This window comes from Saimiri boliviensis, chromosome 5 (genome assembly GCF_048565385.1).
Source record: "Saimiri boliviensis isolate mSaiBol1 chromosome 5, mSaiBol1.pri, whole genome shotgun sequence".
Lineage (NCBI taxonomy): Eukaryota > Metazoa > Chordata > Mammalia > Primates > Cebidae > Saimiri > Saimiri boliviensis.
The window spans coordinates 145,268,376-145,282,759 of record NC_133453.1 but is presented as its reverse complement, the minus strand read 5'-3'; the positions used below and the strand labels follow the sequence as shown (position 1 = coordinate 145,282,759).

General features: G+C 38.8%; 1 protein-coding gene across 6 annotated transcripts in view; it reads right to left on the bottom strand.

Annotated features, from left to right (window-relative positions):
• Positions 1–14,384, bottom strand: part of TJP1 (tight junction protein 1) — a 242,759-nt gene that overhangs the window by 18,295 nt on the left and 210,080 nt on the right. For 4 of the 6 annotated variants that reach the window (XM_039479941.2, XM_039479939.2, XM_039479940.2 and 1 more), the window contains 9 exons: positions 13,364–13,472; positions 12,153–12,372; positions 11,698–11,882; positions 11,504–11,599; positions 8,503–8,585; positions 7,354–7,564; positions 6,950–7,050; positions 969–1,319; positions 392–631 (listed from right to left, as the gene is read on the bottom strand). In XM_039479941.2, the coding sequence (XP_039335875.2) occupies positions 392–631; positions 969–1,319; positions 6,950–7,050; positions 7,354–7,564; positions 8,503–8,585; positions 11,504–11,599; positions 11,698–11,882; positions 12,153–12,372; positions 13,364–13,472 (1,596 nt within the window). The remainder of the gene's footprint in view (positions 1–391; positions 632–968; positions 1,320–6,949; positions 7,051–7,353; positions 7,565–8,502; positions 8,586–11,503; positions 11,600–11,697; positions 11,883–12,152; positions 12,373–13,363; positions 13,473–14,384) is intronic. The other 2 variants (XM_039479944.2, XM_039479942.2) reach the window with 1 other exon arrangement.

Here is a 14,384-nt window from a genome sequence, read left to right as displayed (position 1 = left end):
TAGAAAATTAATGCATTATTGATTACACTTCATTTTGACACTGAAAAATCCTAAAGAAAATTTATGAGCATCATAATTTGTATTAACAGAGTATGTTTATGATGGGTCTCAATTATATATTAGGGAATTCTGGAAGATACTGAAAGCCAAAAATAATAAAAATAAACATAATAAACACAAATCTCAATTAAAAGGCCTGTTTTCAAATAATCAGTATACCACTGGAAGCCATGCAAACTACAAAACTGAAATGATTCGACTGATTTGAAAGCATTACAGTGTATAAGCCTGCAGTAAAAAAGCAAAAGGAACACTTAAAGGGCAAAGCAAAAATGATCATGTGCCAGACTGATGGAGAGCAACAAATAGTACAACACTGCAGCACAGGTACCTTTGTTGGATCTACATGCGACGACAATGATGGTTCTTGATCTCTTAGCATTATGTGAGCTGCCTCAGTACTTGGTGTTCTTAAAGAATCAGCTTGTGGTGAGTAAGAGGTGGAAGGAGCTGGGGTGGGCTCCTCCAGTCTGACATTAGTTAAATTTACATTATGATTAACAGCAGAGGTTGATGATGCTGGGTTTGTTTCAGGCGAAAGGTAAGGGACTGGAGATGAAGCTTCTGCTTTCTGTGAAGTGTTTAAAATATTTTAAATATAGTGTTTCTGTTTACTGACTTCTCACTTCAATTTATAGTGATTGGTAAACATACATTTTAAGTGTGCTGAATAACAAAACTATGACCTCATGTCCTAAACTTTTTGGGAAAAAAAAAAATCCAGTACATTGCTGTGTAAGACAAACACACAAAATTTAGAATTAAGTCCTTGGTACTCTCAAATTGAAACTGAAGATTAATTCTTAATCTGGAGAAAGGACAACATATATATTTTTTAACTCAGTCACCACATTCTAAAATTTAATAATGCACCTCTATCTACAAAACGTTGAATGCTTGCTGCTTACCTGTTGAGAAGCTGGCTTAAATCCAGGGGAGTCTATTCTATGAATTGGTTGTGGCTGCGCTTGTGGTGAGTAAGGAGGATATGTTTGGTTTTCATGATGCATTCCAGAGGAGTCCTCTCTTACAGGCTCAGAGGACCGTGTAATGGCAGACTCCGGTGGAGTCCCAACCTCATCATTAAGAGTTTCATCTAGTTCTTGATCAGTGTAGGCCCCGCCTTCTGTGTCTGTGTCTTCATAGTCAGAAGTGTGTCTACTGTCCGTGCTATACATTGAGTATTCACTACCTGGGGCTGACAGGTAGGACAGACGATCATCATGCAAATCAAGGTCATCACTTGTAGCACCGTCCGCCTGGGTCAAATAAAAGTAAATTACAAATTTTATTCAGTAGTTCTTTAAGAGAAGGCCTTTATCGTACAAGGGAGATTGAAAAGGATTATCTTTCTCAGGAGAAGCCACATCTACTTCCTGAAACTTCTGGTACGGAAAAGTCAAGAAGATTGTACAAGCACACATACAGACATACAGAGCATCCCTTGAGATCTGAAGGGCATGGATGAAGAAAACAGTGGCTGGTCAGCCGGACAAAGTTAGACTCCAGGGCTCAGCTCTGGAAGACGACGAAGAAACTCTGACACTGCTCAGATTCATAAAACCTACTCACTAGCTCTCCAGCCCTTTTAAGCAAGGCGAAGAGGAGACTGTTACCAAACTAAGCTCACAGAAACAAGGACACACTGACAGAATAGCACATGAGAATAACTATGAAATAAACCCAAAGGTTCAAAAGTTGAACAAGAACTAATATATTTATGTTTAGAAAACAACTGATATGGTTTGGATTTCTGTTCCCATCCAAATCTCATGTTAAATTGTAATCTCCAGTGCCGGGTGAGGGGCCTGGTGGGAAGTGACTGAATCACGGGGGTGGTTTCTAATGGTTTAGCACCATCCCCTTCACACTGCCTTGTGACAGAATTCTCCAAGGTCTGTAGATTTAAAAGTGTGCACTTCCCCTACTCTCTTCCTCCCACTCCAGCCATGTAAGATGTGCTTGCTACCCTTCACCTTCTGCCATGATTTTAACTCTCATGAGGCCTCCCCAGAAGCAGGAGCCTGTACAGCCCACAGAACTGTGAGCCAATTAAACCCCTTTTCTTTATAAATTACCCAGTCTCGGGTGGTTCTTTATCACAGTGTGGGAACGGACTAATACAGTCAATTGGTACCAGAGAAGTAAGGCATTGTTATGAAGATATCTAAAAAATGTGGAAGCAGTTTTGGAACTGGGTAATGGGCAGAAGTTGGCAACAGTCTGGCGGGCTCACAAGAAGACAGAAAAATGAGGAAAAGTTTGTAATTTCCTAAAGACTTGTTGAATGGTTTTGACCAAAATGCTGACAGTGATATGGACAATGAAGTCCAGGCTGTGGAGGTCTCAGATGGAGTTGAAGCACTTACTGTCACACATTCTTGCTGTTTCAGCAGAGACTGGTAGCACTGTGACCCTGCTATAGTGATCTGCAGAACTTTGAACTTGAGCGATTATTTAGGGCATCTGGTGGAGGAAATTCCTAAACAGCAAAGCATTCAAGATTCAACTTGGCTGCTTCTAACAGCACATGCTCATATGTGTGCACAAAGAGATTATTTGAAACTGGAACTTATATGTAAAAGGGAAGCAGAGCATAAAAGTTTGGAAACTTTGCAACCTGGCAATGTGGTAGAAAATAAAAATCATTTTCTGGGGAGGAACTGAAGTTGGCTTAAGAAATTTGCCAAGAAACAAGGAACAGAATGTTCGTAGCCAAGACAATGGGGGAAAATGTCTCCAAAGCATTTCAGACACCTTTGTGGCAGCCCCTCCCATCACAAGCCTGGAGGCCTAGGAGGGAAAAACGGTTTCATGAGCCGGGCCCTAGCCCTGCTGCTCTGTGCAGCCTCAGGACATGGCATCCTGCATCATGGCTGTTCCAGCTCCAGACATGGCCACCCCCTCCAGGTTACAGCTCAAGCTGTTGTTCAGAGGGTATAAGCTCTAAGCCTTGGCAGCTTCCACATGGTATTAAGCCTGTGGGTGCACAGAGGGAGACAGGTTAGGCCTGGGAGCCTCCACTTCGATTTCAGAGGATGTATAGAAATGCCTGGATGTCCAGGCGGAAGTCTGCTGTGCAAGTGGAGCCCTCATGGAGACCCTTTAGGGCAGTGTGGAGGGGAATGGAGCCCCCACCGAGAGTCCCCACAGGGGCACTCCTAGTGGAGCTGTAGTAAGAGGACCACTGTCTTCCAGACCCCAGAAAGGTAGGTCCACCAACAGCTTGCATCACGTACCTGGAAAAGCCACAGGCATTCAATGCCAGTCCATGAAAGCAGCTGTGGGACCTGTACCCTATATAGCTATAGGGCGGAGCTGCCCAGGCCTTGGAAGACAACCCCTTGTATCAGTGTAGCCTGGGCGTGAGCCATGGAGTCAAAGAAGATTATTTTGGAGCATTAAGATTTAATGATTAACCTGCTTAGTTTTGGAATTGCATGGGGCCTGGAGCCCCTCTGTTTTGCCAGATTTCTCCCTTTTGAAAAGGGAGTATTTATCCAATGCCTATATCCCCTTTGTATCTTGGAAGTAACTAATTTGTTTTTGATTCTATACGCTCCTAGATAGAAGGAACTAGCCTTGTCTTGGATGAGACTTTGAACTTTTGAGTTAATGTTGAAATGAGTTAAGACTCTGGGGCACTATTGGGAAGGCATCATTCTATTTTGCAATATGAGAAGGACATAAAATTTGGGAGGGACCAGGGACAGATATATGGTTTGGATCTGTGTCCCCACCCAAAACTCAAGTTGAATTGTAATCCCCAGTGTGGAGTGGGGCCTGGTAGGAGGTGATTGGATCACGGAGGCAGTTTCTAATGGTTTAGCACCATCCCCCTTGTGCTATCTTGTGACAGAGTTCTCCCAAGATCTGTTGAAAAGTGTGTAGCACTCCCCCACTTCTCACTCTTCCTCCTGCTTCAACCATGTAAGATGTGCTTGCTTCCCCTTCACTGTCAGCCATGATTATAAGTTTCCTGAGGTCTTCCCAGAATCAGGAGCCTGTACAGCCCACAGAATTGTGAGCCAATTAAACCTCTTTTTTTTTTTTTTTTTTTTTTTTTTTTTTTAAATAAATTAACCAGTCTCAGGTAGCTATTTACAGCAGTGCAAGAGTAGACTAACACAATCTTTTAAACATTTGACATTTGGCCTTTAAAGCTGTTATGAAACACAATGGAAAATCATCACCTACATGGTGGTTGCTACATTAAGAAGAAATTCTTTATTATTCTTAATAGAAGCAGTATCCAATGAATGGAGAGGCAGAGATACAGTGATGCTTTTCTTTTATAAGTAATTAAGAACTGTTCCTAATAGTGTATGTTGATGACCCTCTGAGTAGATCAGAAAGTGAGAAGTATTTGAGGCAACGGAAGCTCCAGAGTTGCAACCAACAGGTTATCACTGGACACTAATGTGCCATTAGTACCTGGATTAAAAAGAACACTCCCTGAAGACACTGCCTAGACACTATGCTCAGTTAGTCATGGGAGGTAAAAGATCTGGAATCAAGAAATCAGAAAGTATTTCTTCCACTTCTGTATGGACTGAAGGACAGACATAAAACTCTTTTCCTCCAGGAAGATATACTGCTATTAACTAGCAGGTTTGGTGTGGTTCTACAGGTCTGCTATGCCCAAAGCATTGTCGTGGGAGTCAAGCTGTGTGAATGGAGCTTTCCACACAGTCCCATGCCTGGCTCTCTAAGAGCCGGAACTTGAGTACTGCCTTCCTGATAAGAAAGACTACAGTGTGTCAGGCCTACCAGTTTTCAAGAGAATATCTGCCAGGCTGGGGAGGGTGGGAATCCAAGGATCTATCCTGTTAGAGCACAATCCCTCTGAGTAAGTCTCCATGGCTTCTCAACTTGGTAACAGCTGTTGCAGAAGAAAAGTCTTCCTGCTATCTACTCTAATCTTTAATTTGCCAGGTTTCTGTATACTATAATCCAGTAGTCAGTCAGGGAAATACTGGAAGTCTGGGCAAGAATAACTTGGAACTCATCAATTCACTTAGTATTTGCAGCTGGTTTGAAATACAGATATGAGCAAGAACCATGGGTTGCTTTAAACTAGTAAACAGGAAAGCCTCAGGATGACTTTTCTTGGTTTAGGGGACATATAAGACTGTGTCAGATCTTGCAAAAAGGAACTCTTCCTAGCAATTAGGTTCAAGTAGTTGGATCAGGAAAGTCAATGTGAAATGAAGTGGTTTTAGTTTAAGAATCTATTCTATAAAATATACTTGAAGAGAAAGGGGCAGAAAGATAAGCTTTAAGTTGTTAACAACCTTTTCTGGCTTACAAAATGCATGTCTAGCCTGATAATAAATGACCTATTTTTCCTTACATAAAAAGCTAGAAAGTTGGAACTTTATTTTAAAACCAAGTAAAGAAAGCAAGCTAGAATTTAAAAAAAAAAATCACTAAAAAAAATTACGGAAAATTAAGATTTGTGAATTTTAAAAAAGCCTCTCAGGTAGTAGACGTGTGCATTTTGGGAAAACATTTATGGACTAATTTCAATTTAACAATTCACTAGTGCAAGCTATTAACATAGTACCTGACAAAGGATGTTAACAGAATTGTGTTGTTATAAAAGATTAGTATGAAGACTACAATCCCTTCAAGTGCTGCAAAAGTAGAAATTGGTAATAAGTGTGTTACTGTAAAGCGGTATGGTTTGTTGCCACCTTGATTTCCTATCAAGTTCTAGCTGACATGTTATTCAGAGTGGTCTTAGAGTCTCATATGCATGGTCCATCCCCTACACTGGTTTACAATGAGAAAAAGCACAGCTCTGACACATTACTGTAGCTGAGAACAACAGACACTGCCTCTCAGTGTTAACAGCTTTCCTTGCAGAGGCTGTTTATGTCTGGGTAAGGGACGTGGGGGGTCCTAAGCATGCAGCATGCGCTCTAAGAGCATCTGTAGCCACAGCCAGGCAGAGGAAGGTAGAACCATGCAGGGGCAAAACACAACAAAAACCAAACCAACAAGGAAGTACAAAGAACAAAATAAAAACCAGAGATACTCTCAATCTTCCCTAATAACCAAAACTTACTGTATGGATCTGAAGAAGGTAAAAAACATGAGGGGGGGTGGGAAGCTTCCTTCAGTGGTGTACTCTGAGGAAATGATTAACTCTCCAGACAAAATAAACAGACTTTCCCATCAAAGATTGCTATATAACCGAAAGACTGACAACAGAAAGTAGTTACTTTAAAGGTGGCCATTTGGAAATATAGAAAACCAAAATTCAAAGCCAGGAAGGATATCTATTGCTTTGTTCAATATCTCCCAGTATGCTGTAAGAATGTTATCAGGTGCGGAGTAAAAAAAAATGTAAAGAAATGCATATATAAAGTAGGCTTTTTAACTTTTAAGATGTCTCAGAGCCTTTAAATGCCAGTGGCTACCAGGACACTCCTGAAGGGATCTAGGGTTTATTTCCCACCCACTGTTCACCTTCTCTCTCAGAGCAAGTCCTGAATTGAGTGTGCTGTGGACAGCACTTTGGGAGATGCTCATCTACGCCATCCAAATCTCCTCATTTTCAGAGGAGGAAACTGAAGCCAGGCTCAAAGCTGTCATTCACAGCCAGATAGCATCAGAACTTAACTTGCTCTTCATTATAATTTGAGATTATTTAAGAGAGAATCCTTCTGGAGTGGTAATTCAATATGTGAGAAAATTTAAGAATTCTGTTACCATCAAAAACAACTTTCATAACTTCACACAAATTATAAAAAACCCACAAGTTAACTTTCCCCAAATTTCTCTAATATGTTGATCTAATAAGAAAGCACTGGTATCTCAAAAGCATCGGATTAGTTACATTAATTTATTGAACAGGTCACAAAAGTAATAGGAAATGTCTTACCTTTCCTTCAGAAACCCATACTAGCTGGTTTTGCTGTTGCTGAATTGCTTCTTTTAGTGCACCATACCAACCATCATTCATTGAATTTAAGTTAATTGTAGCTGAAAATAACAATGTAGTTTTATGGTTACAGCACTGCCAAAAGTCAGAAGAATAAATTCAATCCTGCTTACGGCTAAATCATCATTACTGAAAGATGGTATCTGAGGAAGGAGGCAAAAACTTGAAATCTCTATTTTGCAACTGTCTATTTTCTTTTACCCAAACAGCAGCTGTTAGCACAACAGAAAGCTTTCCAAGAAAACACCTTTTAAGTTTTAGTATTTGAACACCACAGCATTTTGGCCTACATAATGTTGTCCAGACACTGTAAGCTGAAAGAAGGCCTTTATTAACATACTCACTCGTAAAAAGATGGTGATTATTTTTACGAAGTTTATGAGATCGCTCATATAACTTCCTGGCACTTTTCCGAGATTCTGGACATAACCTCATTCTCATTGTTTTTACTCCTTGCTTAGAATCGGGGTTAAGAAATACAACAATTGGATACCACTGGGCATAGTTAAGACGATCAACTGCATTTGGTGTTACATCTAGTAAAGCATGTTTGTCCTAGAAACAAAGGAAAAACAAAGGCATAAGACATCATTAATTAAGAATCACCACATTCAGCTGGGTGCAGTGGTGCACCCCTATAATCCTAGCACTATGGAAAGTTGAGGTGGGTGAATCACTTGAGTCCAGAAATTTGAGACCAGCCTGGCCATTACGGAGAAATCCTGTCTCTACTAAAAATGCAAAAGCTAGGCAGAGATGGTGGCATATGCCTGTTATCCCAGCTACTTAGGAGGCTGAGGCACAAGAATCACTTGAACCTGAGAGGTGGAGGCTACAGTGAGCCGAGATCACGCTACTGCAGTCCAGCCTGGGTGGCAAAGCAATACCCTATCTCAAAAATTTAAAAAAAAAGAATCATCATCACATTCAGAAAAAGTGAAAAGTCTGTAATATATTTAAGTGGTAACAGATCTTTAATTGTATTCTAATGTCTCAGGAGCACATATTTTAAAAAAACTGTAAATGAAGTTAATTCAATACTATTTCTAGCCAAATTTCTAAAAAAACCTTTCTATGAAGCTGACTTTTTTGTTTTTGAAGCTCACTTTTAAGACAGCCTTAACACCGCAAACTGATAGTATTATCCATGTTCATTTAGAGTGAAAATAAGTTTAAGAATTTAATATTTCTGACATTCCTTAATGTAAATATCAAACTACAACTTGAATTGTACTGATGTAATATATAAGCAGTCTATTAATAACATCTAAACATCATATACTTGTTTTGTGGTAATGAAAGATCATCTTCTCATGCCTACTGTAACTATTCCCTTGAAAGCAATTATTATAATGTTTTTCAGTAAGGGTTTAATTTTCTTATAGTATGTCAATAACAGTCTTAGAAAAACTACCTTCAACTTTTGAATTAACCAGTCCCATCCCACTCAAAACCACAATAACAATAAAATAGGTCAAGTTTTAGTAACTTACTTGATCTATGATCTGCTTTATTGTATGGAGGCGAATAATGCCAGAGCTACGTTGGTCAGTTCCAGCATCTCGTGGTTCACTCTCTATTCATGATGTCAGGACAAAAATAAAACATCAAATTTTCATTGGTTAGATCAAAGTTTCTCAACTGCTGGACACCACTGATATGCTGGGCTGGATAATACTTGGTTTGTGGGAACTGCCTTATACATGCAGTACTTAAAGTGAGTTTTAATATCCAAACTTTTTTTTTTTTCCATTATTTTCCCAACTACTTTAATGTTCCAGAAAAAAACTTAGCCATTCAAGAAAAAATATAAAGGAATGCACTTTTTTTTTCTTTTGTTTGGGGCTCTGATATGGCTCAACATGGCACTACTTCCCTTTTTCATACTGTGCCATCCAGAGAAAATATTATTTGTATGGCACACTGAGATAAACTGAGGAGGTTGCTCCTTTGTCAAGCTCTGCCCAGCTACTACTGGCTGAAGAGATCAACACCTTGGCATGTCCATCTATCATCACTAACGGTGCTATAGCAGATTACCTAGGAAGTTCTGGGTTAGACACCTTAGTTACACCAGCAGAAGGGGAACTTGGGGGCAGGGAGCTGTTCATCTGTAACTGTGAAATAGCTTATGGCTTCATCTTGGTGTATAATGTGCCCAATGCAGCTTGGGCTGGTTTCCAACCAACCATCTCAGAGCACGGCAAGTTTGTGACTCCAGTCATGAGGAAAGTTTGAAAGGAAAAGGAAGAGCTTTGGTGTTTCAGAGATCAGACAAAGGTAGAGATCTGGAAAGACATGTCACACTGAGGGACAAGGTAAATGATTTTAGAGAATCAGACAATCAGAAGACAAAATACCATGGACAAGCAGGGCAGAAGTGCAAATCTGGTGAACATGGGAGAATTAAGAAGAAAGATCAACTGGGAATTTTGGCTGGAAAAAAAAATGCTACCAATTCCTCAACTCAAAAGACTGTCATTGGATTCAAAGAAGATACATAACTAAGCAGCCTGAATCCCTTGTTGTGGAGTAAACCTGATTAAACCTATCTATTATCCTTTAAGGCAGAGCTTTGTAAGTCATCGTACTTCCTTTTCCCAAATCTAAAAATCCTAAATTTGGTTATGGGTAAGGGTTACCATCAACTTCTTCAGGTGAAATGTGATCTACACGTCATGACCATAAAACGACACTTCTGAAAAACCTAAGAAAATAAACATTTTCTAACTTGCTTAAGTTTTACTCAAATCATTTGTCTGCACATCTTCTGATTTTCATTAAATAAATATTCTCATTCAACTTCATTATCAACCAAATGAAAAGCAATATATTTCAACTTCATTATCAAACAAATGAAAAGCAACATATTAAGAAAAGATAATGTTCTGATTCTTTAAATTAACACTATGCAGTTTAAAAATGTTACTGAGGGTCTTATATAGTGCCAGTGGGAACAACAAAATCCCCAGCACAACTCTCTGGAAAGCAGAAACATTTCATCATGATTATGTGAACAGCTATATTCTTAAGGATTTAAATCCTTTGGGAAACAAAGCAGGGCATAAACAAGGAAACAAAATATGAACAGATTTCTGTATCTTTTGTGATAATAAACTATAAATTTGAAACAAATGATATTAAAAAAGGCTAACTGAACCACAGACTGCAGGATAATGAAAATATGTCATTACCTATAAAAAAGGACAGGAGGCTGAGGCAGGAGAATTGCCTGAACCCAGGAGGCGGAGACTGCGGTGAGCCGAGATCGCGCCATTGCACTCCAGCCTGGGTAACAAGAGCGAAACTCCGTCTCAAAAAAAAAAAAAAAAAAAAAAAAAAAAAGGAAAACAGGATATAAACTTTTCTAAACAGTATAAATAAAACTTGGCCAAAATATGCTTAAAAGGGTAGGGAAAAAAAAAGAATGGAAGAAAATAAAATGGAATAAAATTTAGGGTGTTGATAATGTATGTAAAAATTAATTTTCCAACTTTTCCAAACACAGAATGGCACTTATATAATTACAAACACTTTAAAAATAAAACAACACTGGGTGCAGTGGCTCACATCTGTAATCCCAGCTCTTAAGGAAGCCAAGGACAGAGATCACTTGCGCCCAGGAGTTCAAGTTCAGCCTGGACAACATAGTGAGACCCCATTTGTGTCATTTGTGTACATAAACTCACTCTCTCTCTCTCTCCCTCTCTCTCTCTTTCTCTCGCTCAAAAACTAGCCAGGCGTGTTGGCACATGCCTGTAGTCCTAGCTGCTTGGAAGGCTGAGGTGGGTGGACTGCTTGAACCCATGAGTTTGGTGGGACTGCAGTGAGCAATGCTCTAACCACTGCACTCCAGCCTGGGCAAGAGACTGTCTCTGAAAAAACAAAGTAATAAAGAATCTGTAAGCAAAATGTATTTGGCATACAAACCACTGCAGTCTCAATATTTATACTCAGTACTCTCTTATTTTAAATGTATGCAATAATAACAGCTGATAGCATTAGCCATGTTTTATTACCTTTTTTAACTATTTGTGTATTTGTCAGTTTAATGACCAGAAGAATTGGAATGGATCAAGAAAGGGTTGTGGTCAAAGCTGAGTCTTGTCACTCATTCACTGAGGGCCACTACGAAGTTTATACTGAAGAGACTGGTAAGGATCCATACCATGATCATCCAAGTCTCAGGCTGCTCGACTGGAACACGGACATTATAATCCTTACCTTAGAGCATTACTGTGAGGATTCAACAACACTGGATTTTATGCAGTTTTTATATGAAGCCAAGAGTTTCATAAATGGTAATTTTCTCATTAAAGAAATTAGTAGAACAAGGACACGATCGCTGGGGTTTTCCACCAAATTAAAAGAATGGGACAAAACGCTAATTTTCCGCTGACAAAAAGTTTACTGAGTGAATTAGACTCGCTTTAGAGGTGTAACTGGTAAAGAAACATTCCCAACCTCATTTAAGTTAGTCTTAAGGCTACTTACTTGCAATTTGATAAATATCTGGTTCTTCTCTTGCCAGCTTTTCTCTGGCAACATCAGCTATTGGTCCAAAAATGGTTACAGGCCTCAGAAATCCAGCTGGAAAGAAATTCAAACAAAAAACAGCATACTTTATATCTTTTCTCTCTTAAACATACTGACATTAAAGGATATTAAGTCTGTAGAAAATAAACTACCTTCTCGAAGAACCACTCTTTCATAAGCTGGAAACTTTGTTTGAACGGGCTGAGCGGACAAATCCTCTCTGCTTTTTCGAAGATTTCTCTTGGAGCTGCGAAGACCTCGGAATCTCCAGAAGTCAGCACGGTCTCCCCCTGCAGTTTTTGGAAGTGTATACTGTACGCTGGCTAGCTGTTCAGCTCTACGCAAGAAAGGAGAAAATTAAAACAAGGGCATTTAAAACAGAAAATGAAAAAAGACCCACAATGAAATGCACAGTATTATACAGAAGTTTGCATGTAGTCTAACTCTTAACGGTTTTAACAAAGAATAGTTTGTAAAACTAAGTCAGTTATAGATATGGCGAATACAATGAAAAAGAACTCTTTAAATTACCAAGATTTCCCAGTGGGATTGAAATAATCTATAATTTACTTGATTCATTCTATGAGAAGTATCCAAGCATTCATACCTGTTCTTATTAGGGATGATACCTCGTTCTACCTCCTTATGATTTTTGCCAATTCGAATGGCAAGCCAAGAGCCCAGTTTTCCATTGTACAAGGTATCCACAACACGGAACACCTCTCCTTTGTTAAAACTGAGTCCATAGGGAGATTCCTTTTCATATTCAAAATGGGTTCTAATATAGAAAGAATCTCCAACATCTGATTCTACAATGCGACGATAAACTAAAAGGAATAAAAACGAACACATTATCAATATTTTGTGGCATAACAATCTGAAAGAGAATACATTATGTAAAGATGCTATGATAATATCAATAATAGTATCCAACAAATTCTTACTATGGGCCAGGTAATGTATTATGTATTTTATTTCATGTATTCATCATCATTACTATAAGAACTGGAACTCTTAGTACCTCCATTTTGCAGATGAGGAAACTGATACAGAAAATACATCAAGTAACTTGTCCAAAGGCACACGCTTGTTTTCTATTTCTATCACCTAACTTATTTGCAAACATTGTAGACATTTCCATATTTAAATTGGCAGTTCTCAAATGAGGGTAATTTCATCCCTTACCATCCAAGAGGACATTTGCCAATATCTGGACACAGTTTTGACTGTCGCATCTGTGTACTGAAAGGGTAGGGGGTGTCTGCACATGGCATCTTATCTAGTGGGCAGAGACTAGGAATGCTCCTGAACATCTTACCATACAAAGGACAGCTCCTAAAACAGCATTTGGTCCAAAATGTCAACATTGTCAAGGCTGAGAAACCCGGCTCTAAGTGAAAAATGTATCTACTTTATCACACACAGAATGGGGTTTTCTCTTCAATCAATGCTAATAAACATGAGTGTACTGCTTAGAAATACCAGTACAAAATTTGAAAGCTGCTGATACATACTTTTGTATCATTCTAATGGCCAAGAAATCAAAATTTTCTATCACCTATAAAGGGTTGAATGGCATTTTATTTAAATTAGAATATTATACAGGTTAGTCCTATTAGTGTGCTCTGCTAATTAATGAAAATCATCTGAAATTATGTGCACCTAAATGACTCAGAATATGTAAAATTAAGTTTCTTTGAGATTAATGAATTCATTCATCACTCAACTTTGAGTGACTTATTTTTTAAAATGGAAAAAATCCCTTTGTAAGTCCTCAAACTACGAGTTTATCTCCTCCATTTTCTGACAGCATCTCACCATCCTTCTTCTTCTGAGCCAATATGGTCACTTCTTCTCCTTTAGGGAGGTCAAGCAGGAAAAGGACAGCTTCTTCTCTTATAATATTTGTAAAATCTACGTTGTTTACCTATTAAAATAAGATTTCATAAACCATTCTTGTCTAAGAATATGAAAATAATACACACAGGACACAGATATTCTTAGTCTACCTAATTTGAAAATATCACATCTTTTTTTTTTTTTTTTTTTTTTTTGAGATGGAATCTCGCTCTGTCGCCCAGGCTGGAGTGCAATGGTGCGATCTTGGTTCACTGCAACCACCACCTCCTAGGTTCAAGCGATTCCCTACCTCAGCCTCCCAAGTAGCTGGGACTACAGATGCCTGTCACCACTCCAGGTTAATTTTTGTATTTTTAGTGGAGACAGGGCTTCACCATGCTGGCCAGGCTGGTCTTGAACTCCTGACCTCAGGTGATCCACCTGCCTCGGCCCTCCAAAGTGCTGGGAGTAGAGACGTGAGCCACTGCACCCAGCAGAAAATATCACATCTTTAATAGGAAAAAAATCTTACTTTGTAGAAAATACTACACTCTCATTTTTAAAAACCAGAAACAAAGCAAATAAAGTGAGTTGAAGGTATACATTTATTTAAATATTCACAGTGTATCCTGACATTAAAGATCATCTGCTGTAAAATTTAACCAATTTAGATGAAAAAAGATAACTTTTTACAAGTTGCTGAAAAAAAATAAAAAGAAAATGGGATTAAAAAGACAGTCTGCACTGTAGCATCACTGTAATGGCAGCTGTGCAATGCAGGCTCCGTTTGCCAACCGAGTATTTACTTTTATTAGAAGCTCCTAATGCCAAAATGATAACTTATCAAAATGTTACCAGTGACTGTGTGCAGGATTATAGACAGGTTTCCTTCTTTCCACCTTTTGGAAGTTATCCAGATTAAAAAAGAAAACAACAGCACAAACAGAAACCAAAACAACTGACATGCACCACTTACTCTTATGAAACAAAACCAAACCAA